The 26,803-nt window shown below is 40.7% G+C and overlaps 4 protein-coding genes across 6 annotated transcripts in view; 2 read left to right on the forward strand and 2 right to left on the reverse strand.

The window, feature by feature from the left end:
- The first annotated feature begins 50 nt into the window (after window positions 1–50).
- Window positions 51–5,401, forward strand: slc25a27 (solute carrier family 25 member 27). The gene is made up of 9 exons (XM_038963205.1): window positions 51–345; window positions 2,799–2,978; window positions 3,085–3,166; window positions 3,614–3,736; window positions 3,934–4,046; window positions 4,131–4,215; window positions 4,321–4,413; window positions 4,613–4,715; window positions 4,812–5,401. The coding sequence occupies exons 1-9, from the start codon at window positions 258–260 to the stop codon at window positions 4,881–4,883; spliced, it is 939 nt and encodes a 312-aa protein (XP_038819133.1). The 5' UTR covers window positions 51–257; the 3' UTR covers window positions 4,884–5,401.
- Window positions 5,402–6,057: 656 nt separating this feature from the next.
- On the reverse strand, window positions 6,058–14,859 carry LOC120019765. Of its 3 annotated transcripts, none has more exons than XM_038963203.1 (8): window positions 14,828–14,859; window positions 8,988–9,028; window positions 8,860–8,878; window positions 8,332–8,757; window positions 7,932–8,063; window positions 7,393–7,625; window positions 7,097–7,243; window positions 6,058–6,470 (listed from the first exon to the last, which is right to left on the reverse strand). In XM_038963203.1, the coding sequence occupies exons 1-7, from the start codon at window positions 14,845–14,847 to the stop codon at window positions 7,119–7,121; spliced, it is 996 nt and encodes a 331-aa protein (XP_038819131.1). In that variant the 5' UTR covers window positions 14,848–14,859; the 3' UTR covers window positions 6,058–6,470; window positions 7,097–7,118. The 3 variants fall into 3 exon arrangements, with proteins under 3 accessions (XP_038819131.1, XP_038819132.1, XP_038819130.1); XM_038963204.1 differs by having other exon boundaries at window positions 6,058–6,473; XM_038963202.1 differs by having other exon boundaries at window positions 6,058–7,243.
- A 3,849-nt stretch (window positions 14,860–18,708) lies between these two features.
- On the forward strand, window positions 18,709–20,120 carry LOC120019767 (putative peptidyl-tRNA hydrolase PTRHD1). Its single transcript, XM_038963206.1, has 2 exons — window positions 18,709–19,043; window positions 19,543–20,120. The coding sequence occupies exons 1-2, from the start codon at window positions 18,834–18,836 to the stop codon at window positions 19,711–19,713; spliced, it is 381 nt and encodes a 126-aa protein (XP_038819134.1). The 5' UTR covers window positions 18,709–18,833; the 3' UTR covers window positions 19,714–20,120.
- Window positions 20,121–24,932: 4,812 nt separating this feature from the next.
- Window positions 24,933–26,803, reverse strand: part of LOC120019300 (nuclear receptor coactivator 1-like) — a 28,097-nt gene continuing 26,226 nt past the window's right edge. Inside the window, exons 18-19 of the mRNA XM_038962602.1 lie at window positions 26,401–26,587; window positions 24,933–26,196 (exon numbers count right to left, since the gene is read on the reverse strand). Of these exons, the coding sequence (XP_038818530.1) occupies window positions 26,029–26,196; window positions 26,401–26,587 (355 nt within the window). The 3' untranslated portion in view covers window positions 24,933–26,028. The remainder of the gene's footprint in view (window positions 26,197–26,400; window positions 26,588–26,803) is intronic.

A 26,803-nucleotide genomic window follows, 5' to 3' on the forward strand; every position in this document is an offset into this window, starting at 1 on the left:
TTCTCTTCGCATGAACTACATTTCCGGTTCTCTGGTTAAAGGTCGTTGTCCTGAAGAAGAGCAAAGTATACATTTAATCGAGCATCATGTCATCTTTGCACGTGTCGTTGTTTAAACGGTGCACAGCGTTCGGTATAAATAAGAATAACTCTAATGATCATTGCATGTCTTTTTTTAATAATGTCTAGGGAGCTACTTTCAAACGGAGTAGCAAAGTAATCGCGAACTGCTAGGCTGACTTGCATAAGGATTTCAAAATGGAAGAAGAGAAGTCAGGGGTCCCCCAGTGGCCTCGGGTTTCAAAGTTCATCTTGTCAGCATGTGCAGCTACTGTTGCTGAAATGGGTAGGCCTATACGTGCTGTCCAATATTTTTTCCAGCTTCTTTTGGGGTACTAGTCATTGTCGAATTAATTCAATGTCAATTCTACAATTTATTTACCATATTTTTTTATTTTTTATTTCACCTTTATTTAAGTAATTACAATTTAGCAATTTACACTGGAGTGATATATGTGCAGATGAGGATGTGCAAGTAGAAATAGTGGTGTGCAAAAGAGCAGAACAACCAAAACAAATATGGGGATGAGGTAGGTAGTTGGTTGGATGGGCTGTGTACAGCTGCAGCGATTGGTAAGCTGCTCTGACAGCTGACGCTTAAAGTTAGTGATCGAGATATAAGTCTCCAACTTCAGTGATTTTTGCAATTCGTTCCAGTCATTGGCAGCAGAGAACTGGAAGGAAAGGTGGCCAAAGGGGGTGTTGGCTTTGTGGATGACCAGCGAAATATACCTGCTGGAGCACGTGCTACGGGTGGATGTTGCTATGGGGACCAGTGAGTTGAGATAAGGCGGAGCTTTACCAGCAAATACTTATAGATGACCTGGAGCCAGTGGGTTTGGCAACGAATATGTAGCGAGGACCAGACAACGAGAGCATACAGGTCGCAGTGGTGGTAGTATATAGGGCTTTGGTGACAAAACGGATGGCACTGTGATAGACTGCATCCGATTTGCTGAGTAAAGTGTTGTAGGCTATTTTGTAAATCACATCGCCGAAGTCAAGGATCGGTAGGATAGTCAGTTTTACGATGGTATGAATCATACGATGGTATGATTCTAGATTTAACTTTGGATTGGAGATGCTTAATGTGAGTCTGGAAGGAGAGTTTACAGTCTAGCCAGACACCTAGGTATTTGTAGTTGTCCACATATTCTAAGTCAGAACTGTCCAGAGTAGTGATGCTAGTCGGGGATGTGGGCAGCGTTTAAGAGCAGTTGGAGGCCACGGAAGGAGTGTTGTATGGCGTTGAAGCTCGTTTGGAGGTTTGTTAACACAGTGTCCAAAGAAGGGCCAGCTGTTTACAGAATGGTGTCGTCTGCGTAGAGGTGGATCAAAGAATCACCCGCAGCAAGAGCGACATCATTGATATATACAGAGAAAAGAGTCAGCCCGAGAATTGAACCCTGTGGCACCCCCATAGAGACTGGCAGAGGTCTGGACAACAGGCCCTCCGATTTGACACACTGAACTCTATCTGAGAAGTAGTTAGTGAAACAGGCGAGCCAGTCATTTGAGAAACCAAGACTGTTGAGTCTCCCGATAAGAATGTGGTGATTGACAGAGTCGAAAGCCTTGGCCAGGTCGATGAAGATGGCTGCACAGTACTGTCTTTTGCTGCGGGGGGTGCAGAGCTGTTGGCCGGGGTTGGGGTAGCCAGGTGGAAAGCATAGAGGAAAGCCAGCCGTAGAGAAATGCTTATTGAAATTCTCAATTATCGTGGATTTATCAGTGGTGACAGTGTTTCCTAGTCTCAGTGCAATGGGCAGCTGGGAGGAGGTACTCGTATTCTCCATGGACTTTACAGTGTCCCAAAACTTTTTGGAATTAGTGCTGCAGGATGCAAATTTCTGTTTGAAAAAGCTAGCCTTTGCTTTCCTAACTGACTGAGTATATTGGTTCCTGACTTCCCTGAAAAGTTGCATATCGCGGGGACTATTCGAAACTAGTGCAGTACGCCACAGGGTGTTTTTGTGCTGATCAAGGGCAGTCAAGTCTGGAGTGAACCAAGGGCTATATCTGTTCTTAGTTCTACATTTTTTGAAAGGGCCATGCTTATTTAAGATGGTGAGGAAAGCAATTTTAAAGAACAACCAGGCATCCTCTACTGACGGGATGAGGTCAATATCCTTCCAGGATACCCGGGCCAGGTCGATTAGAAAGGCCTGCTCGCAAAAGTGTTTTAGGGATCATTTGACAGTGATGAGGGGTGGTCGTTTGACCGCGGATACAGGCAATGAGGCAGTGATTGCTGAGATCTTGGTTGAAAACAGCAGAGGTGTATTTAGAGGGCAAGTTGGTCAGGATGATATCTATGAGGGTGCCCATGTTTACAGATTTGGGGTTGTACCTGGTAGGTTCCTTGATAATTTGTGTGAGATTGAGGGCATCAAGCTTAGATTGTAGGATGGCTGGGGTGTTAAGCATATCCTAATTTAGGTCACCTAGCAGTACGAACTCTGACGATAGATGGGGGGCGATTAATTCACATATGGTGTCCAGGGCACAGCTGGGAGCTGAGGGGTGTCAATAACAAGCGGCAACAGTGAGGGACTTATTTCTGGAGAGATTGATCTTTAAAAGTAGAAGCTCGAACTGTTTGGGCATAGACCTGGATAGTATGACAGAACTCTTCAGGCCAACTCTGCAGTAGATTGCAATATATTTAGCTAAATGTTTTATATTACACAGAACAGTGTCACTGTGATCAACTCAAAGTTGTCTCAATATCGGTTCCAGTGACATTCCCCCTGGACCTGACCAAGACCAGGCTTCAGATCCAGGGTGAAGCGGCCCTCAGACAGCATGGCTCTCAGACGGCCTACAGAGGGATGCTGGGCACTGCCCTGGGGATTGTACGTGAGGAGGGTCCCCTTAAACTGTGGCAGGGGGCCACACCAGCTGTGTACAGACATATAGGTAGCCTACACTAGACTGATCTCACTACTTACATACATGGTGGTTTGTTGATTAGGGCTAGTTACCCACATCTTCCCTGCATAAACCCCTGCTGTACTTTTGCTAGTGTACTCAGGAGTGCGGATGGTGGCCTATGAGCAGCTCCGAGATGTCCTTGGCAGGTCTAAAGATGATCGCTTCCCTCTCTGGTGAGAGAAAAGCACAGTGGTGGAGCTGACCTCTACTCCTCAATACTAAACTATAACCACAGTTCATTTAAAGCATTGCATTTCCCCAGCCTCAACAGAACAAAGACTGGATGTCTATTGCTCTGGATGTCTCCATGCTTTGCTTAGTGCATGCATTCATGGTAGTCCCAAGCCACTGCATTTATGAGGAGCAGACTGAACTAGGCTCAGACACCCTACCTATATGTACTTAGCTACCTCAATCACCTGGTACCCCTGCACATGGCCATGTTACTTTTATTCGTTATTCACTGTGTAGTTATTCCTCGTCGCTATATATATAGGACCTGTAGGACTATGTATATATACACCTGTGGTTTACGAAGCATGTGACAATTTTTTTTTATTTGGGCCTCTCTGCCAGTGTCCACCCAGCTAGGCCACTGTGATCTTTCTTTTCCCCAACAGGAAAGCAGCGATCGGGGGCATGCTGGCTGGGGCTGTGGGTCAGTTCATGGCCAGCCCCACCGACCTGGTCAAGGTGCAGATGCAGATGGAGGGGAGACGGAGGCTGGAGGGCAAGCCACCCCGGTGAGAGAGTGTGTTTAACTAGTTTTCAGCTTTTAGCCATCCTTCAACCTAAACTGCATCTCGGTTTGTACTTCCTATTTTAACTTGTATGTCATTTAGTTATAAGCTAATAATCACCCGTTAGATACAGTATCATGTGAGAGAGAAATGTCCCTCCCCCCCAAAAAATTGGACTCATCAGGCCTCTTTTGAGACAGGTTTCATGGAGTGTACCATGCTTTCCTGAAGATTGTCTCTGAGGGGGGGATCCGGGCGCTGTGGGCAGGGTGGGTCCCCAACGTACAGAGGGCTGCTCTGGTCAATCTAGGAGGTATAGTTGAGTGAATACAGGCACAAGTGAAAATGTACTGTCTGTAATGTGTATAGGGATTTAATTACTCTCAAATTGAATTAGATCTCACAACATATGATACTGTCAAGCACTTTCTACTGAGAAATACCTCGCTACAAGACACCAGCCTTTGCCATGGGTTAGCAAGGTAAAGTATAACACAGAGATTTAATGATAACTCAAAATGTATATCTAACTACTTCAGAGAATTTATTTTCAAATTCAAGTTCTGAAATCCTTTTTCTCCATCCAGCACATGTTCTGGTCTGGTTGCTGCTACCATGGGAACACCAGCAGATGTCATCAAAACCAGAATAATGAACCAGCCCAGAGGTCCAAATGGCAGGTTAGTCAGCCAATCAGAGAACAGTAATCATTCCTTGATAGTGATACTGTACTATATGCTTAGGATGTCATTTACAGCTTATTCTATCAACAAGTGAACATCCAAAATGCAACAGATAAAGCCTTAACATTACAGGTTTTATAATGCTGACAGACCAATAAGCAAAAGTACCTAATAGGCTACATACATTTTTCCACAGGGGCATATTGTATAAGTCTTCCATTGACTGCCTGATCCAATCTGTCAAGGGGGAAGGGTTCATATCCCTGTACAAAGGCTTTCTCCCTACTTGGATGAGAATGGTACATTTACTCTCTCATATTATAATGCTTTTAACCTTTGACCGTGACAATGTACAATATATTCATACTGCCCTTGTTGTCTCTTTGGTACTGCAGGCACCCTGGTCCATGACGTTTTGGCTCTCATTCGAACAAATACGAAAGACAATGGGCATCAGCTCGTTCTGAAACCTGGACTGTCAGTCAGACAGGTTGCCTAGTGGTTAAGAGTGTTGGGCCTGTAACTGAAAAGTTGCTGGTTCGAATCCCTGAGCCGACAAGATGAAAAATGTGTCGATGTGCCCTTGAGCAAGACACTTAACCCTAATTACTCCTGTAAGTCGATATGGATAAGAGCGTCTGCTAAATGACTAAAATGTAATGGACTGATCACATTCATAAATCTACTTGTTTGAGGTGCTGCACTTTGTGCTACAGAGCCATGTACACAACATGCAAAACTGTGCCATGGTAGTGATGCTTGTTAGTTACGTTGTCATTTGTCACAGAGACCAGTCAGTTGACTTACTATGATACGAAGGTGTGAATACTGGTTCTACTGGTTAAATGTTATAACAAACTCTTAACATGTTTCATGTCATTGACTTTCTGAACACTAACATTATAAAAGCTATATGCTTAATTGCATAGGGTAAGAAGCATAAAGACACATTTATACAATGGGGCAAAAAAGTATTTAGTCAGCCACCAATTGTGCAAGTTCTCCCACTTAAAAAGATGGGAGAGGCCTGTAAATTTCATCATAGGTACACTTCAACTATGACAGATAAAATGAGAAAAAAAATGCAGAAAATCATATTGTAGGATTTTTAATGAATTTATTTGCAAATTATGGTGGAAAATAAGTATCTCTCTCTTTTTAAGTGGGAGAACATGCACAATTGGTGGCTGACTAAATACTTTTTTGCCCCACTGTATATATCAAACACAAGGTTTTAACTGTGGCCACTTCATAAGTGAATTAAATACTATGAAAATAATCAATTCAAGACATTTACAGAGCTTTCTTATGTTCACTACCAGCAAATAACTAGTAGCTTTACCTTTTTCCTTGTATAGGACTGTCCTGTGTGATGACAAACTGTTCATCTGTTATGCATGACCTATTTAGTGAATATTTCTCCAATGTAATTTATCCCAATGGTCTATGACTTTTTAGTCATTATACAAGTCTGATAATGTTAATGAAAGTTATTTTGGAATTTTGATAGATGCAATGTTTAGGTTAGGTCTGGAATTCTATTAAGTTGCGATCAGATGTCTTACAGATGTAGTACTTACGTACTGTACTCAGTGGACCTGGATGTGCCTCGTGTGTAAAATCAAGAAGAAAGTATCCCTGTTGTTGATCAATCAATCAAATTTATTTATAAAGCCGTTTTTACATCTGCAATTGTCAAGTACTTTTCCGTAACCCGGCCCAGACCCCAAACAGCAAAGCATAAGCGAGAGCACAGTGGCTAGGAAAAACTCCCTAAAAGGAAGAAACCTAGAGAGGAACCAGGCTGTGAGGGGTGGCCAGTCCTCTTCTGGCTGTACCGGATAGAGATTTCCAATACTTCAAGACCCTGTGGTCAGATAGCTTTTAATAAAGACACGGTGGGTGTAGCGGCTTAAGGGGCAGGTCGGTCCAGTGGAGCCAGCACAACCAGGTGGACTTGGTCAGCAGGGGTTCCATAGGACTGGGATCAGGCAATGAATGTCTGGGTGTATTCAGGCCAGGGTGCCCTCAGCCACACTCCTCTGCGCTTTCCACTTCCACAGGGGAGAGACAAAGATAAAACAAACATTTACAAGTCATTCAACACATATTTTGTTAAATCGGGTCGGTCTTCCATAATATAGACTACATGAAAAATGATTTCATAGTAAAAAATAAAAAACATAACTCGTTAGGAATGCAGTCAAGTTGCACAAAGGAAAGTGTCTCTGATCCCTACCACACATTAACAGTTGATTCAGCTGTGGCGGGAAAGTGGTATGTTTACATCTCGTACAGGCTGCATGTTTGTGTGTAAGTTAGCTGTGTTGTTACCATCCCTGCAGCCTAGTCTACAATGAAACGAAAGCCTAAGAGTGATATAAAAATGAAGAGTGATAAAAATGCCCTGTGGTTTTGAATGTCAAATGTCGTGATGATTTAATCTTGCTGTCCGTGATGCTGAATCTCAGCTAGTATCCCAATTGTGCTTGACAAGGGCTTATCAATTTCTTCTCTCCTAACACTCGTTTGTTTGCGATGGCTCATACTGTCACCGACCCATGTGTTAAACACATTTTTATCAAATATTTCAGTCTAATGCCAAATCCCTATTAAAAGAAGCCTATGATGACAGTGGAAAGAGACAAAAACTGCAGTCACACTACGGTTAGGAACAGACCTTGGGGGGAAGCATCTTTCTCTCATTGCTGCTGACAGGTCGGCAGGGGGTGGATGGTTGTTTCTTCCACCGGCTGTCTGAATGGGGATAGGGATGTTGCTCGACGGTTGTTGACTGTTACAACCACTGGCAGGAGGAGGTCATTTACTGTAAAAGAATGGAGTAGCATATTTTTGTTTAGGGGCATTTTACAAATCATAATGGCAGTTAGGAATTTAATCACTTAAGACAATATAGGATGACTTCATTACTGAAGATTCCAGTGACAACATAGACAATTCTTGGTTATACCTTACCTTGCTCTGATTCTTGCACTTGTTTCTCTGGATATGCACTGTTCAAATTCACGTAGGCAGCGAGGTAAACAACGTATTTCTTCATTTCTATGTCCATGTTGAAGTCCTGGAATTGGGGCGTTGCCGAGTTATCATACAGCATCCATCGCCCTCCTTCTAGTTTAACACACACCACCATGTGATTCATCTCTGCTGTGATCAAACCCAGCAAAAGGAACTGAAGCTCGTACTTCCTGTTAGGAGTAGAAATTCAATCAGAATGGACATAAGACAAAAACAGAAGCTGTATTGGGGTTGGCATTGGGTTATGCACAATGTTAACTTTTATGCATTTCCCTAACCTCACTGAAACTAACCTTAACCTAACTCTCATTCCTAAACCGGTCAATTATCTACTTCCAAATATTTAACCTCAGTATTAGATCACAGCCTTCAATCTCCTAATTTTCTGCATTCTATATGCACCATACTGGTAGTGACACCAAACATAGCCTACAAGTTAAACCTTGGAAACATTATGCAGTTCAACCTAGCAGTACCTTGAAAAGTCATCCGTGATGACATAAGGAGGAATATATCCGTTTCCCATTCGGCCAAGCATATTCACCAGGATGAGTTTAGGGTCAATTACGGTGTCCAGGATGTAAACGTGACCATATACCTTAAAATTGCTTTCAAAATACACAGAAAGAGAAACACGACAGGATGGACAAAGAAAATCAAATAACAGTTTCAAAAATCTAAATGCCATTGGCATCTTAACAAAATGTGTCTTTCATGTTTATATTTCATATGGTATTTACACACACCTATAAAGTATAATGATTTCTTAGAATTGTAAAATAAATGTAATCCGATAAAGTAGAGAATGAATAATTAAATAGAACCTGCTTGTTTTTAACAATGAAATAGAAAGGGTTGTCAATGATGACTTATTACCTCAGTGTTCCATTGTAAATGCGAGCTGAGGGGCTCATATCGTAATCGTTGTTGTCGTCTTCATATTTGACATCTGTCAGGTCATCAAAATTTGGTAGGAAGTCTTCGACATAGCCTCTACAATCTAGATATCCGTTTTGGGAAAAGTATTGTTTTCTTCCAACACGCAAGTCTAAATTAATAAGCCAAAGACCCATCGCCTCATTATACATTTTGTTATCGAGAAAAGTTATGACTGCACCAACTGTGTTGTCTGTCATTAAATAATCTTTGATTTTGCTAAATCTTGTTGCTGTTATATGTATTCCGGCCAATAGACTGCTCAGAACACAGGTGTTTTGGAAAAGGAGTCCGACAAATGTTCCTCCTGGCAGCATGTAAGGGCTCTCCTCTCCTCTGATTAGCTTCTCCAAGTCTTGGTGAGACCTGGAAAGACAGGCAAATAAATTAAGTTGTCGCCACACAAAAACACATTTGTTGTGTGGCAACATTGTAGTGTAGTTGAGATTCTTTTCACCAGACCCGTACCCTCGAGGGATGTTCCGAGCTGCATCCATAAAGAAGAAAATGAGAAGGTAAATGAGTGTTATACCAAATAATGAAACCGTTATCAAATCTATATGATATTTTTGACATATTGTTCTATATTCACTTACCCATTGTGACATAGTCGCTATATGTAGTCTTAAGGCCAGGTCTGTAGGTGACAGAAACACAAAACATTCTATAAAATGTATTAAATATAATATATTTAATGTATTTACATTAAGATATAACGGGATCATAGCTATATTCAATACAATTCCTCATAGTTGGTGTCTTGACAGATTTGTCCCAAATCGTGTGACATAAAACATCACTTTTCTGTCCTTGCATTTATGGCGACCCGTCCAGTGGCGACCCATCATTCAGGGCAGCTAGGGCAGAGCCCCACCTGTTTTGAGCCCTACACTTTTTAGGTCAAATCAAATTTTAAAAATAGTATGTACAGTTGAAGTTTACATACACTTAGGTTGGAGTAATTAAAACTTGTTTTTCAACCACTCCACAAATTTCTTGTTAACAAACTATAGTTTTGGCAAGTCGGTTAGGACATCTACTTTGTGCATGACACAAGTAATTTCTCCAACAATTGTTTACAGACAGATTATTTCACTTATTGTATCACAATTCCAGTGGGTCAGAAGTTTACATACACTAAGTTGACTGTGCCTTTAAACAGCTTGGAAAATTCCTGAAAGTTATGTCATGGCTTTAGAAGCTTCTGGTAGGCTAATTGACATCATTTGAGTCAATTGGAGGTGTACCTGTGGATGTATTTCAAGGCCTGTCTTCAAACTCAGTGTCTCTTTCCTTGACATTATGGGAAAATCAAAAGAAATCAGCCAAGACCTCAGAATAAAAATTCTGGTTCATCATTGGGAGCAATTTCCAAACGCCTGAAGGTACCACATTCATCTGTACAAACAATAGTACGCAAGTATAAACACCATGGGACCACGCAGCCGTCCTACCGCTCATACCGTTCTGTCTCCTAGAGATGAACGTACTTTGGTGCGAAAATGCAAATCAATCCCAGAACAACAGCAAAGGACCTTGTGAAGATGCTGGAGGAAACAGGTACAAAAGTATCTATATCCACAGTAAAACACAATCCTATATCAACATAACCTAAAAGGCCGCTCAGCAAGGAAGAAGCCACTAATACTAAACCGCCATAAAAAAGCCAGACTACAGTTTGCAACTGCACATGGCGACAAAGATCATACTTTTTGGAGAAATGTCCTCTGGTCTGATGAAACAAAAATAGAACTGTTTGGCCATAATGACCATCATTATGTTTGGAGGAAAAAGGGGGAGGCTTGCAAGCTGAAGAACACCATCCCAACCGTGAAGCACGGGGGTGGCAGCATCATGTTGTGGGGGTGCTTTGCTGCAGGAGGTACTATTATGTGGATATATTGAAGCAACATCTCAAGACATCATTCAGGAAGATAATGCTTGGTCGCAAATGGGTCTTCCAAATGGACAATGACCCCAAGCATACTTCCAAAGTTGTGGCAAAATGGCTTAAGGACAACAAAGTCAAGGTATTGGAGTGGTCATCACAAAGCCCTGACCTCAATCCTATAGAAGATTTGTGGGCAGAACTGAAAAAGCGTGTGCGAGCAAGGAGGCCTACAAACCTGACTCAGTTACACCAGCTCTGTCAGGAGGAATGGGCCACAATTCACCCAACGTATTGTGGGAAGCTTGTGGAAGGTTACCCAAAACGTTTAACCCAAGTTGAGTGTATGTAAACTTCTGACCCACTGGGAATGTGATGAAATAAATAAAAGCTGAAATAAATCATTCTCTCTTCTATTATTCTGACATTTCACATTCTTAAAATAAAGTGGTGATCCTAACTGACCTAAGACAGGGAATTTTTACTCGGATTAAATGTCAGGAATTGTGAAAAACTGAGTTTAAATGTATTTGGCCAAGGTATATGTAAACTTCCGACTTCAACTGTATATACTACTCTCTACTCTAATGGTCAAATTAATAAACAAAAACTAAACTCTTCACAGAACAGCGCAAACTGGATCTAACCAGAATAGAAAGAGGAGTGGGAGGCCCCGGTGCACAACTGAGCAAGAGGACAAGTACATTAGAGTGTCTAGTTTGAGAAACAGACGCCTCACAAATCCTCAACTGGCAACTTCATTAAATAGTACCCGCAAAACACCAGTCTCAACGTCAACAGCGAAGAGGCGACTCCGGGATGCTGTCCCTGTAAGAATCAAATACCCCTAGCGAATTTATGTTTATCATTTATTATTGTCTGTTTGATTTACAGCAGGGCCTCGTTAGATTTAACAAAGAAAGCATCAAGGTAATGAGTTCATGTTTTCATATGTTTTTGTGCCTCCGATTTGATACAGAGTCTACTGTGCTCCGAGTCTACTTTGCACAATTGTGTAGAATAGACTATTGAGCAACACTCAACGCTATTCATATGAATTATTATGGATATAATAACAAACAAGTTACATAGCCTATTGGGCTTATTCACAATATGATCTGTTAATGAAATAACAGGACAAACGCATTTTGTTTTCCATGTTAGACCTGCAATTTCAAACAATACAATGGGCTTGAAGTAGCCAACTTGAACTTGAATTTGCAGCTCAGAAATACTGGAATAAGCCTACCTTGAAAATCAGACATTTCCTCTGTTTGTTGGTTGAAAAGTTATTGTAATTATTGTAGCCATTTTATAAGTTTACCTGCTCCCTTATAATTATCTGTGATTTCATTTTTGATCAGGTTTTGTGAGAGATGTGGCCACTTTTGTTTGTTTCACACCCCTTTAATTGAATGGCGCTACTCTGTTGTGTTAAAACCATGTGCGGTTATTACATCTAATGTTGGATTCAATTTGGCTTTCCATACAAATCCTTCCACTAAAAAAGGAACCTGGTTTTTGGTCACTTTATCATTATAAAAACAGTGATGATGAGATTCAAATGGTGAGATGAATGCTACCACTATGCATGGTTTTATTATGTGTGCCTGCGTCGGCCACATAGGCTACAGAAAAAATGCCATGCATGAATCCAACCCATTGAGTTAGGCAATGTCCACATTATTCTCACATATTGTTATGTAAAAACAATTTGAATATCAATGCATTAGCAAGCCCTGAAAAATGCTTTATTCTTAAAGTGGCAACGGCCTACTTTTATTTATTTATTTGTACACTTTTTGCATGCTTTTTGGGGTGGGGGGGTTCTATATTAGGCCTTATATGTAAAATTATAGACATTATACAATTGTATAACATTGAAAATTACAATTAAGCGCTTGCAAAAGTCCCTGAAAATCCTTGAATGTGACTTGCCAGTGTCTGTATGAACCCTTCTTAAAGGATGTATAGTCCTAGGCCTATGTTGTTGTATAGCTGGAGTTATGGGTCAATTTGCATATATTCCTTTTTTATTCTTAGAAGGCTACACATGTGGTACTGCATTCAAATCCTTTTTAGTTTTGTTTTAAACCAATTTTGAAATGTTGATCCCAATGTCACACATTGGCCCCATTATTTATAGAAAGACCCACTTGTAGAATCTATGCCAAGGCGCATTGAAGCTATTGTGGCGGCTGGTGGTGGCCCAATGCCCTATTAAGACGCTTTATGTTGGTGTTTTCTTTATGTCGGCAGTTACATTACTACACGGAAAAGGGAACAGCTGGATAAGGAAAACGGCTTGAGTCGCTCAAAAGGGAATATATCTTTGTGGATAAAGTTTGGGATAACAATATCATGTGTACAACATCTAAAGACCTGCATCACTATACTGAGAGATTTGCCGTTTATAAAAGGACATATTTGGTTATTTTTGGAGTCGTTGTTCATGTTTTTTCAGGGCCCCCATACTATACTGAAGAAGTGAAGTTTGGGTAAGTTTCTCAAAAACATGTGGAATCACAAAAAAACGGTGTCTGGACCATTCTACAACATGCCATTTACATAAAAAATTTGAGATTTGGATGTACAAAATAAAACGTCTCCTTTGATACTTGGTGAAAGCACCGTTGGCAGCCCTTACAGCTGTGCATTTTCTTAAATAAGATTCTACAACTCTTAAGGCAACATATATCCATTGTTTTTGTCAAATTTGCTCAAGCTCAGTAAATTTGGTTAGGAATCATTAATGGACAGTAATGTATGTAATTGTCCCGCTGAAAAATAAAACTGTATCCCAGGGTTAGGTTTTCAAAAGACTGAGGTGGGTTTCTGCTCCTTTCGTATACATTTTTTATCCTGATTCAAATGTATTTATAAAGCCCTTTTTACATCAGCCGATGTCACAAAGTGCTATACAGAAACCCAGCCTAAAACCCCAAACAGCAAGCAATGCAGATGTAGAAGCACGGTGGCTAGTCACTGATAAACTCCACAGTCCCTGTCGGTGGCAAGCTTACCCATAATATGATGCTGCCACCATAATACTTGCAAATACAGAGGGTTTCACTTAGGGTATGGCACGGTATGGTAGTCGACATGCCCTAGCTCAACAATTTAAAATGGGCTACTAAAATCATTCCAATCTCGATTAAAATATGTATTTTTTTTAAACAGAGGCTTTCTTCTTTTTGCTTTCTCATATAGGCCACTAATGTGGAGTGAATGCAATGTTGTTGATCCTCTGTATTTTCAAGTATTGTGGTGGCAGCATCATGTTATGGGTATGCTTGTCACTAGCAAGGTCAGGATCAAAATAAATATGAAAGGAGAAAAGCCAATTAAAAAGTTAGAGTAAAACCTTCCGTAACCTGAAAACCCTGGGATAGAGGTGTATTTTTAGGCGGGAGAATTACACATTTTAATTCCAAAAACACACCAGAATGGCTTTCCAAGAAGTGTTGAGTGTTTCTGAATGGTCCAGTCTCAGTCCGGATTTAAATCTGCTTGAAAATCAGAGACAATGTTGGAATATTGCTGTCCATCAATGATTCCTACTTAATGAGCAATTTTTTACAAGAACTATGGCTACTATGTTGCCCTAAAAGTTGTGCAAGGTTGGCAGAATCTTATTCAAAACTATTTACCACTGTAATGGCTGCCAAAGGTGCTTCCACCAAGTATTAACTCTGGCATGTGAAGACATCTGCAATCAATACATCTTCATGTTTTATTAATTTGGAACATTTTCTATAATTTCTGTTTCACATTGAAAATATGCAGTAGGTTGTATAGATTGGTAGGAAAAAATCTAATGTAATCCCTTTTTAGATAAAATTTTAAGGCAGCAAAATGTGAAGACTGTGCAAGGGTGTGTAGACTTTCACTAGCTAGTCACTGTAAATTAATGTTAAGTTGTCATACATCTTTTGTGGTAAAGAACAGGAAATGAAAGCGATTGAAGAGGATACTTTAGCTTCTCTGCTATTTACCCCTAACACTTATTACTCGCTCATCTTCAAAAGGAAATGAATCAAGGCGTCTGCCTTCCAATCTGTTGACTTTCTAGTACTTCCCTAGTCTTCCAATGAGTTGGAGTTGCTTAATATAGCCAGAGGCCGAAAGCAGATTCAAGTTTTTCCATGTTTAAACTTGTTTTAATAACAAGTGAGTAAATAGCAGAGAGGCTAGTATTGTCTTCAATCGCTTTCATTTCCTGTAGTTTACCACCATTCACACTGATAATGGCTTGACGCCAAAACATTAAAACATTTTTAAAAAATAACTTTTTTCTGCACAATAAACTTTTGGGCTTCAATATATCCCAATAAACCATCTCTTTTTTTGCAATTAAACCTCAGTTTTGGATTATTTCTTTTTTTTCAACGGTGTGCGGCTCTCAATGTCTTCCTGTATTATACCACAATATGTATAATAGCTTAACTTCCTGTAATGTGGTGTCTGTCTACTGTATTATTTTATAGGACTATCATAATCTAGACAATATTATAAAGGATCATTTAGTTTAAAAGAGCTATAAAGTACCTTGGTTCAGATAACGCCATCTTCTTGTCTTGTCAAGTGTTTCAAAATGGACACGCACATCACTTAAACAGCTTCCTGTATTTGCATGATATCAACTGAGTGGTTGACTTCTCATGATGTCACCATCACGTTTACAGTTGCTCCTTGCCTATAGGTTTAAATTAATATTCTCTTTGAAGTGTATATAATACATTTACAAAAAGTAATAGTAATGTTGAATATTTACATAATTAAGCAACAAGGCCAGAGGGGGTGTGGTATATGACCAATATACCATGGCTAAGGGCTGTTCTTACACACAACACAACGCAGAGTGCCTGGATACAGCCCTTAGCCGTGGTATATTGGCCACATACCACAAACCCCTGAGGTGCCTTATTGCTATTATAAACTGGTTGCCAACGTAATTAGAACAGTAAAAATAAATGTTTTTTCATACCCGTGGTATACGACCTGATATACTACGGCTGTCAGCCAATCAGCATTCAGATGTTGAACCACCTAGTTTATAATAGTGCACAGGCTATTCTGATTATCTATTTTTTTTAAATCCACTAACACTAGCGAGAAATGGAGAAGAATAAGGTCCCAGATCTCTTTGTGCTTTAGAAGTTGCCGAAAGAGCGCAAAGAGATCTAGTACAAGGACTATAGTGGACTTACCTGTAGCCTGATTCATAGACTGTTCTCTCTACTACCGCATGGCAAGCGGTACCAAGTCTAGGACAAAAAGGCTTCTCAACAGTTTTTACCCCCAAGCCATAAGACTCCTGAACAGGTAGTCCGGGTAGCCATTTGATTATCTGCATTGTGTGCCCCCCCCCCCCAACCCCTATTTTACACTGCTGCTACTCTTTGTTTATCATAAATGCATAGTCACTTTAACTATACATTCATGTACATACTACCTCAATTGGCCCGACCATCCAGTGCTCCCGCACATTGGCTAACCGGGCTATCTGCATTGTGTCCCGCCACCCGCCACCCACCAACCCCTCTTTTACGCTACTGCTACTCTCTGTTCATCATATATGCATAGTCACTTTAACCATATCTACATGTACATACTACCTCAATCAGCCCGACTAACCGGTGTCTGTATGTAGCCTCGCTACTTTTATAGCCTCGCTACTGTATATAGCCTCGCTACTGTTATTTTTCACTGTCTTTTTACTGTTGTTTTTATTTCTTTACTTACCTATTGTTCACCTAATACCTTTTTTGCACTATTGGTTAGAGCCTGTAAGTAAGCATTTCACTGTAAGGTCTACACCTGTTGTATTCGGCGCACGTGACAAATAAACTTTGATTTGATTTGATTCATACAAGAGCTGAGCTAAGACTGAGATTTGGACAACAGCCTATCCTCCAGGTTATCTTGCACAGTATAATCTGTCCATGGGTCTACACAATGTGGCTTAAATCTGGTGGGGGAAAATATTTAAAGTGGGATGCATGCCAGCAAAGCCACTTCACAACACAACACTAAACAATACATTAATTGCACTATAACGGTAACAAACGATGCCCACAAACTGCTAGGGCCTACATAAAGCTGTCCCAACAGCAGAGTCCCAACGTCTTACCACTGCTACACCTGGCTATCAGCGGAGCCTTGTCTGGCAGGGAAACAGTTAATTCAGCCTCATTTACTGACTTTAAAAAAACAGCTGATATGGCTGACTTGCTTAAACAAATGTGTTTTCTAATGACAATTGATATGTACAAACTATAGCATTAGGGGACGACAAGCGGATAAGAGGCAATCCGTAATTTCGATTAAGACATTAATGAGCAAGCTAGGACAGACGTAGTCAATATAACTATTTGTTTAGCACTTTTGAAATGTACAGCGACAGAATTCAGAACATGGGCCGTTCTTACAGTATTCTCCCTGTACGCCAAGTTAGAACTATAGGATAAATAAAGGGGGCATATATTCAGACAATGAAAGCTCTTACAATATTCAATGATTACATTTCTCTAAAACAGGCTAAAGGCTACATGTGCACCACCAAGTCAGAACAGTAGCTGAAATTAAGAGGTGAAAATAGACCAAACTATTAGGGTGAGGCACATGGGCTACTAACAGCTTACTACACAACATACACTTAGTATTACTTTCTTAGTTACAGTATTCATATCTCCCTGGCATATTACATATGCCATTTATGCAGCAGCATACAATACATTTTTGGACTCACCTTGTTGTGCTGTGCTCACTTGAACAGGAAGGTGGCACGGCAGTCCTTCTTGTGGGCAGATTTTGTCATCAAAGTCTGGCATTCTCTGGATTTATGGTGCTTTCAAAACAACTGGGAACTCAGAAAAAACAAGGTCAAATCATGATGACGTCATTGATCTTCAGGTCGGAGCTCTAGAAAGAGGCCAGATTTACAATTCCCAGTCTGAGCTCGTTTATTTTATCTCTGGCCAATGACCTTGAGCCTTCTTGGATGGGCACTTCTAATTTAACTCTATGGGAGCACCCAAGGGGCTAGAATTTTGTAGCTCTACTCTTAGACTTGGCGGTGACGTAGTGTCTCCATGAGTGACAGAAAACTGAGCCAATCACGGCACAACGCTCTGTATTTCCTGCTGGCTTGCCCCAACACCACAGAAAGCACTGAGCTAGGCTGAAACACCTGCATTTTGGAGCTGCCTTACTCAAGAAAACAAAAAAGAGACCATGTTTGTATGCGGACTTATTAAGTCAATTATATATATATATATATATATATTTTTTTTTTTACATTGTTAGCAAATTGATATGTGACACGTATTAATGCCAAAATAACATGCAAAACAGGCAACCTAAAAAACAGGCATGCTAAAAATGTGGGGCTCAAAATAGGTGGCCTGCCCTGAATGATGGGTCGCCATTGTCTAGAAGTAAAATAGGGAGAGATCGGGTCACTCACTACCCTTTCAACTGGCAAAATCTGTATGGTAGGACATGACATGATTGGTACATTTCTTTTTTCTTTAACTGTGGGTTCGGTTATATGTGGTATCGTATCCCTATTAGATATGGAGCCCAATTGGACCCATGAAGACACATTAACACAGTCGGCTCCAGTACCTGCTCCGGAGACAGGCAAACCACACTGATCATTGTGAATAACACCGGTTTGCCTTAAGTTCCCAATTCCAGTGTTTCTGAATGGTCCAGTCTCAGTCCGGATTTAAATCTGCTTGAAAATCAGACATTGTTACTGAGAGTAAATTCATCTGAGAAGTAACTATAAAAGGGAATCACAGGAGAGATGGAACCAGTAACAAATCTGGAGCAAAAGCACACCATCTGAAATACTTTGTAGCCTACTGTAATCAATGAACCTATTGAATGTACACTGTCATGGGTGGTGTAAATTTGACTTCCAATATGAAATTATATATTTCAACCACAAGGGGACATACATGTACCTACACAGAAGGTAAACAAAGCATAATTTCCAGCACAGCCAGCAAGAACTTTAACTAAAGATGTGTATAACTAAACCAAGATAGACCACTGCAGGTCGTTTCAAATGGCAACAAATTAGTCATAGTGAACAGAACAAGCAAGGAGGTGGGCAGGGCCAAGAACGATTGTGCGAGATTCTATTGGCGCGTTCTAGCATACATTTGCATTATTCCGTTAGGGAACGCCTACTCTTAAGTGTACGTGTGCAACAACTCAATTCGCCTTTGCACTCCTTCTAAACAACGCCTTTTTTTAAAGACTTTGGCAAAGGGTAACGTCTACAAAACGGAGTCCACTCTGCTCGTAACATATTGTAGTTTTGCGAACAGAAAACTGTATTGAGATCAAATGTTTAATCGATGAGAAAATGTGCAAAAATCGATTTTTCGTTCCATCGTCTCCCACTGCCGGCCGCTGGGCTTCCTCTCACTACCATATTTGGCCAAGCGGATGCTTCTCATTTATACATCCGTTAAATATCTGTCTCATTGTTCTATCTGTACCGTAGCTGCCTCCCGTCCTCTACCATTACCGACCAAAGATGGCGGCGTCAGGAACCGCAGCCCCCCGTCGTCTTGTCCAGTATGTTGTGGTCCGGTCAGACCTGGTCCATACGTTGGCCTGGCCATTAGGGGCGGTTATAACGCAAGCCTGCCATGCTGCCATCGCTGCCATTCATCTGAACTACAACGACCCAGACACGCAGGAGTACTTGGCAGAACTGGACAGCATGCACAAAGTCGTCCTTCAGGTAGCTGGTGTAACGGATGTGAAATGGCTAGCTAGTTAGCGGGTACGCGCTAGTAGCGTTTCAATCAGTTACGTCACTTGCTCTGAAACCTAGATGTAGGGTTTCCCCTTAGCAAGTGACGTAACTGATTGAAACGCTACTAGCGCGTACCCGCTAACTAGCTAGCCATTTCACATCCGTTACACTGGGACTGGGGTACTATTATTAGCTTGTAAGTTAATCAATATTATACTGCTAATAGTGAACTAAATCGATATGCCTGTGTTTTGCGCGAACGTGGGCAAAAACAAGTTTCCTACTGATTTTGCCCATGCGCTCATATCAAGCTGCATAAAAATAGCCTCTCAATACAAGATACTTTTTTCATAAAGTAAATTTATACGTAAAGTTTCTTTATGTAAAGTAAATACAGTAGGATGGAATAATTATGCAGTGAATTATAGATGTGATTGTTGAGAAAATAAACTAATGCTTGTGATCTCCCTCATCTTTTGGTCAGGCTGTGGACCAGGCCTCCCTCTCCAGCCTGTCCGAGACGCTGACAGAGAAGGGGATCGCCCACAAGCTGTGGATTGAGCAGCCAGAGAACGTCCCCACCTGCCTGGCCCTGAAGCCTTACCCCAAAGACATTGTACATCCTTTGCTGCACAAGTTCAAACTGTTCAAATGACACAGAGGGACAAAGAGAGACCCCTGTTGAATGGAGTCTGGACCATGGCTCCACACCAGCCAGTTAATTTGGTGGTCTTCTTTTTGGTTGACCTGTGCATCTTGGTGATGCTGACGGGGAAGAACCAGCACTCAGTGTCCGTACTCCAACTTCACAAGGAAGAATCTCACTCTGATAAGCAGTGTCAGTGTTTGTCTTCCTACAGTAACAAGGAGACATCACTCACTGAATGAACACTGCCATAAAACGGGCATTTAAAGAGTGGATGTCTGTCCACCTAATTTGATGTGGCCACGTATCTTGTGATTCAATTAAATGGTGAATGGTTACGTAAGGTATTTTTTCTAGCCGCCAATGGTTGGAGTCTGTTTACAAACATACAAGATGCATTAAACATGGTCAACTAATTTGTGTCTTCTTGTATTATTATTAGTCACAATACACAGAATACAACCCTTACAATAAACTGAGGTTGAAAGAGGTAATGCAACTAGTGGCAATGTAGTGTGACAGTAATGAAAATGAGAAATACAGTGTAGTAAAAAAAGAAGAAGACAATCAACCAACATTACATATCCTGTTTTAAATGGTGTTTTTATTGCAAATGTGTTGCATTCTCACATTCATGGATGTTATAGATTTGTTAGTCAAAGCATAATTTCCTTCAAGGTCTGCATCTTCACCTTGGAAAAGCAATAGAGGGACCGAACGCACGAGGTGTGTGTGTTGTGTGTGTAAACTTTGAACTAATCCCAGTCTGAGCAGCCACATACCTCCCAAAAAATTGACAGACAAATAAGACTGTTTCAGTAGATGCAAAAACGTTGCTTTTCAGTCTACAGGGACCCCCTGTAACTACTTGACCCAGCCTGAGACTGATTTGTCTACGACGTCCTAAGAAAAGGTAGGTATTCCACTTGGACACAGAAATAAAAACATGCATAATTCTCCCAGATACTTCATTCATATTGTCCCACCCACACAGCTGCTCTGATGCCTGTCTAAAAACAAGTTAACACAAGTATAATAAACAAAACTGGACAAAATGAGTAAAATGTATAATATATATATTTATATTTATTTATATTAATTTTACAGGGGGAAAAGTGGAACCTCGTTTCAATGAGAAAGCATTGGCCTTATAAGTGGCGAGACAAGCTTTTAATTTCTCCATCCACAACCAACTTCAGTCTCGATTATGCAGCACTTACAATACTTGACAAACATCATGAGCAAACAGTTGCTCCAATACTCAGAACAGTTGAAGTAATACCTGTAGAAGGTAGAGTGCATTAATCTTAACAAGGATGTTAGTTGTTTCTGCATTAGGCAGTATGTTACAAGGTGGTGACAATGACAAAATGACAGACGCAGGGGATAGCAGTACACGTATGTAGGGCTGTTACTGCTTGGTGGAAATGACTAAGTCTAGAAATATATAGAATAGAACTGCCACTGGTCCCGTGGGGCTCAGTTGGTAGAGCATGGCGCTTGCAACCTGCTTCGATTCCCACGGGACCAGTACGGGAAAATGTATTAAGTCGCTCTGGATAAGAGCATATGCTAAATGACTAAAATGTAAAATGCTACAGTATAGACCAGAGCACAATGATTGCTGGTAGCTAAGAGCAGAGTTGAGGAGGAATGTTTTGAACAGTTAATGCTGCTGCAGGACAGGACGTATGAGTGTAAGCGCGTTAGTTATCTAATGGCCGAGGGGAGAGGGGCAGGGGATCACCTGAAGAAGAAAGGCATAGTTTAGATTGAGGATCTGTGGCAGAGAGAACGATCATGTGTGAAACTACATAAGAGTAGTAGTAGAGAATGTATACTTCTCTTTTGTAATCATATTGATGGGCTCTGCAACCAAGTTCTTAAGAACCTGAGAAATCTATATTTTACTTTCTATTACATTTAGGACACAGGAGACTGCTGAGGGGAGGACGACTCATAATAATCCCTGGAACGGAGCAAAAGGAACGACTTCAAACATATGAAAACCACGTGTTTGATGTATTTGATACCATTACACCTATTCCGCTTTGGCCATTACCACGAGCCCGTCCTCCCCATTGAAGGTGCCACCAACCTCCTGTGATTTAGGGGATTTATGATGATGAAATGGTAATCTGATGTGAACATGAGTAGTATTTATGATGGCCTGTTTCCTCTAAATAATTCTGAGATAAAGTGCAAAAGTAGATTGTATTTCTTGCAAATTCCTGGAATATTTAGATTTCTTGTACAAAAGTAATGTAAAATGCAGCAAACTTGTTTTATAAAGGTAAAGATAAAAAAAATCCTCATTAACATTATCATCAAACAGCGAGGAGCAGTCCTCTATGCAGAAAATACTGTATATACAAGAGGCACCTCAAATTTGGTATAAAGTATTCAGCTAAATAAATTGAAATATTTTATTGAATAATCTTATAATCTGTGAGATTCAGTTGATAGAGCAGACCCATAAATTCAGACAACTATCACCAATGCTAGTTGAGTAAAAAAAAGTAATAATAATTGGTTCACTAGGTTTCACTTCTTTCAATAAACTAAAATACCTTGATTTAAATAATTGATTCAAATTCTAGTTTGCTTTGAATACCTAAATCAGTGTTAGAAAAAAGCTTTTTGTTAAGGTGCATAGCTAGCTGTTGCAAGTTTCTCTCTTCCTGTAAACAGTGACAGCATGTCAGGCCCTACAAGTCTTTTTGCGTCTTTGCCAGGAGTCAACTGCAACAAGGAGAGGAAGTTTCTAACTGATCATACTTTGGGATATTCCAAAGAATAGAAGTTAGATAAAAATACTAAATCTGATAGGTCACTTGTCAGTATCTTAGGACAAATTGTGTGGAAAAGGAAATAAAGGACAAACTACCACAAATTAGTAGTGTGGTCAAGGAGGAGCTAGTATGTATAGACTATTTCCTTTTAGAAAAGTGAACAAACGCTACATTTTGTCTCGTCCAATTGCATGAGGCTTGCATATGATATGAATTAAACATCTTAAAGCTTTGGTCATTACTTTTTGAAAACGCTAAAAGTACATCAGGCGATCTACAAAAGCCCACTTAACTACCGAAGCGATGCTTCTCAGAATACAAGGTTCCACTTTCTCAGATCTGTTTAAACTTTTTGACAACAGAGAAATTAAATAATATGGCCCTTTTTTTTTTTTTAAATGAACCCGTACAAAAGCCAGTCCACACTGCTTCTCTCTCAGTAAAATCACATTCAGCAGTCGCTAAACCATTATCTCACATAAAGAGCAATCTGAAAAACACCCACAGGAAAACTTGCAGGTATCTAAAAAGAAGAAGAAATCAAATCAGGACATATTCAGTTTCCATCTTAAACACCAGATACACAGTATTAATCACATACACACACTCAGACAGTCATATACGTAAAAAAACAAACAATTAAAAAATAATAAAATGGAAGCGAGTAGTTAATACCACAAACTTGGAGCACTACATTTTGTCGATTCTGAACAAATACATATTCACATTGTCTGTTATATACATGTTAACATGTTGAAGAACCAGTTCAAATATTTACCTTGTACCTGTACTGAATGGACTGTCTTTGCCATTGAGCGGCTCTTGCATATAAGAATGTCTGTTAGTTAATGACCGTTGTCTAATGGTGCTTTGTATTTGGCATATTATATCCCAAATGCTAAACAGTTAATATTAACAGATCAGATGAACTTCTGCATTTGACATAGTTCTATTAACACTTTCTATACAGTAATGCCTGTTCCTAAATGAGGAGCGAAGGCTGGAGAGTATGTGAAGAAGATATCCATGAAAAGTTATCCTTTGTAACACTTCTGGGAGTATGAAACCGTTAGCTGGTACCCTATATAGTACAAATGTATACTGAAAACAAATGTAATCCTTCCACATACATTCTGTTAATTTTGTCTTGCTTCCGTGTGTTTTGTAAAGTGTATGTTTATTTACATATACCAAACAGTGGCTCAGGAATGGCTTTAACATTGATAAGTACTAATTGTTAACCCACATCCCTTTCAAATAGAAAATAAAACATTTACCTTATCAGAAGAAAAATACACTTAAATATCTCATCTATTAATCGTATATATATATATTGTTTTGAATTAAATGCAAAAGGCTAAAAGCAAAGCATTATTTTAAGTGTCTTAGAATGACAGGAACAAGTGGTATGTCAAATCAAGGTTTATCTGTTTCACAAATGAGTCTCTGAATTGGAACTGCTACCAGCTTTTCATGTTCATGTCAGGTTGAATTTGAGTTGTAAGCTGAGGACACCTGAGCCACTGTTTGGGTATAAAGCACAGGCACACAGACGCCATTGAAACTGTACACAACGTGATTCAGAAATCATAGCACATTAAAGGAGTTGGCATTCAGTTTGAGGCCTCTGGAGGAGGATGGTGATCATGCATGCTATTTCAACTGATCATCCCTAACCCTCCTCGGTTATTAGCTGTGCTCGGGTAATGTTGCACACTTTGTAAAATGCCTTGTATATACACAGTCAGATATCTAGTTGGACCATAACACCCTTAAGAAAGCCTTCTGTTAGTCAGAAATACACATACCCGGGATAGAGCAGAGAAATACACATACCCGGGATAGAGCAGAGAAATACACATACCCGGGATAGAGCAGAGAAATACACATACCCGGGATAGAGCAGAGAAATACACATACCCGGGATAGAGCAGAGAAGCCAAAAGCCAAATTAGACTTGATTTTTCATTATCATTACGTCGCCGAACTTTGCTCTTTCTGTTGTTGCTTTCTCTTCTTTTATTGCTTGTTAATAGGTTATTGTTTACCCACATAAAACATGGTGTTTTTTGGCCAGACTTTCTATGTGAATGAATGTGTATAGTAAAATATCAGAGGTTAGTGCTGATAGACAGTGTCTGACTGGGCAACAGTAGTCACATGAGCAGTCAAAAAGAGCTGTAGTGTGTGGCCAGTGGAATGACATCACGGGCAGAGAGTTGGAGGAGAGAGAGCACTGTGTTTCCAAGAAAACACCCCATTCAACGTCCATCACTTCTTAGTGAAGAAGTTCTAAGGTTACGAATTACGACCTATTCATGTCGTTGTGTAATATTGATAATCCATTCTTGTTTGTTTTGAGGTTCATTTAAGGGGATTAAAACATTCAAAGGGATGCCAAAAGAGCAGAGCTAGCCATTTCTAAAATCAATCAAATTCTTATACCGAGATTTTCTTTTTTCACATTACAGAACACAGAGCACATTTAGCAGTTACATTTTCATAATGCCAAATATCGCCTTAAAAAATTATAATAACTGACAAGTTACTCTCAAATAAAAAAACGGAAGAAAACCGCATTGAATCACAATGTATAGTTTGAGCTAAAAATGACAGTTGCATTTTAGAGTAATTAAATGATGCCTTTGAAAGGAAAGTAGAAAGTGTGAACTCATCCCAATTTGTGTCCATCTGTGCTGTACAATACCACCTGCACGGTTACACATGACAAACAATACTGATAGGCCAAGGAGAGCCCAACATGGCTCATATTCACAGCTGCTGGGGAGAAAAATGTGTAAGACAGACAGTTACTTTAACAGTCTGGTGGTTTGAAAATGTGAAAGACGGTGTTGCCAACTGAGCAGAGCAGCGCAATCTCCCATCCCATCCCGGCCGTGCTGCTTGTTGTCCTGACGACACAGACGACGAGAACAGAGAAACAAAAACAAAAAACGAGAGCTGGGAATTTCCTCCCATCAGGCACTGCAATGGAGAGAGCTAGTCAGTCACAGATCCAGCTGAAACTGAGCTTCCCACTGCAGAGGTTAAAAACCTAACATTCCCAAAACGTTGTCCCCAAAACGCCACCCCACGCTAGAGCAAAAGTTGAGACGACGGGTTAACCACCCACAGCTGAGCTCAGCTGCATGTTGATCGCACTCCCAAGACGCACTGCTGCGATGGCCTGACGGAACGAGCAATTAGGAACCAGATCCTCTTTTGACAGCCACGACGACTTGGCAAAACCGGAAGCTGATTCCTTTCTCAGAACAGAAAGCAGACTTTGTGTTGAAAGTAGGTAACCAGGAATGAGCGCTGAACGATCGCTGCTGCCTTATGGTACGGTATGGGCTGAGGCTGGCTGGCAGGCAGGCAGGCAGGTAGACACACTCTTACCTGGACCTCAGTCTCCATCCCAGGGCCCTCCTAACCAGTCCGGCAGGCAGGTGTCTAAAACCAAAGGTGAGAAAGAGAAGAGGTTGGTGGTCTGTGGAGCACCTCTCTCCTGGCAGGCGGCTGAGCTGAGAAGTCACTCTGTGAGGAGCTGCTGGAGGAGGCTCTTCTGCTGGGACTGGCTGCTCTGAGGCCCCTGGGGGCCCTTCTGGGTGCCTATGGACCCCGACTGGTTCAGGTAGGAGTCGCTGCCCACCAGGTTCACCGTACACTGGACGTCGGCAAACACTTGAACCTGCTGTACCTGATGAGGAGAGGAGGGAGAGAGGAGGACATTAGTGAAGGAAGGAGGGAAAAGGATAGAAGGAAATGAAAGTGATAGGTGGGCATTAGTGAAATGGTTCACCACGACAGTTTTGGTCAGTTAAGGGCAGCTTGGACGGTGCGTTATTGCTTTTGTACTTGACTTCTAAGTTGAAGCGGCTGACATCAGGTGTGGCACCCTCACCTGATCGTTACACATGGAGTTGATGTCGCCAAGGTTACTGTTGCCCATGCCAACAGGTGGTCCAATGGAAGGTAGCGAGCCCATCCCCCCTGAGCCTCCTGCCATTGACACAGTGATACTCATGTTGTTGTAGACCCCCTGTTGCTCAAAGGCCTGGGGCGTCGTCTGACCAGACTGGCTGAACAAGCTGACACAGACAGAACACACATTCATGATACCAGTGGCTTAATGTACACTCTTCTTTCAGTTGCTATATCTGGTCATTACAATTACTAGGAAATTATATAGAAGCAGTTGATACATTTTGGTACCTTCTTCACTTCAAATAATTAAACACATGTGGTATAATGTTACATAAGTGATTGTTTGAAAGAATCCTCTAAGAAACAAACAAGTAATTATG

This window comes from Salvelinus namaycush, chromosome 24 (genome assembly GCF_016432855.1).
Source record: "Salvelinus namaycush isolate Seneca chromosome 24, SaNama_1.0, whole genome shotgun sequence".
In the NCBI taxonomy this organism is placed as follows: Eukaryota; Metazoa; Chordata; class Actinopteri; order Salmoniformes; family Salmonidae; genus Salvelinus; species Salvelinus namaycush.

Bases quoted from the DNA above. Each gene is read 5' to 3' on its own strand.
- slc25a27 (XM_038963205.1), top strand. From the start codon at position 258: ATGGAAGAAGAGAAGTCAGGGGTCCCCCAGTGGCCTCGGGTTTCAAAG. The intron at 3,737-3,933 runs GTGAGAGAGTGT...CTTTTGAGACAG, and splicing joins CTGGAGGGCAAGCCACCCCG to GTTTCATGGAGTGTACCATG. The intron at 4,414-4,612 runs GTTAGTCAGCCA...ATTTTTCCACAG, and splicing joins CCCAGAGGTCCAAATGGCAG to GGGCATATTGTATAAGTCTT.
- LOC120019767 (XM_038963206.1), top strand. From the start codon at position 18,834: ATGGCGGCGTCAGGAACCGCAGCCCCCCGTCGTCTTGTCCAGTATGTT. The intron at 19,044-19,542 runs GTAGCTGGTGTA...TCTTTTGGTCAG, and splicing joins TGCACAAAGTCGTCCTTCAG to GCTGTGGACCAGGCCTCCCT.
- LOC120019765 (XM_038963203.1), bottom strand. From the start codon at position 14,847: ATGGCGTTATCTGAACCAAG. The intron at 8,064-8,331 runs GTAATAAGTCAT...GTATTTTGAAAG, and splicing joins ATTTACAATGGAACACTGAG to CAATTTTAAGGTATATGGTC. The intron at 7,244-7,392 runs GTAAGGTATAAC...ATTCTTTTACAG, and splicing joins AGTGCAAGAATCAGAGCAAG to TAAATGACCTCCTCCTGCCA.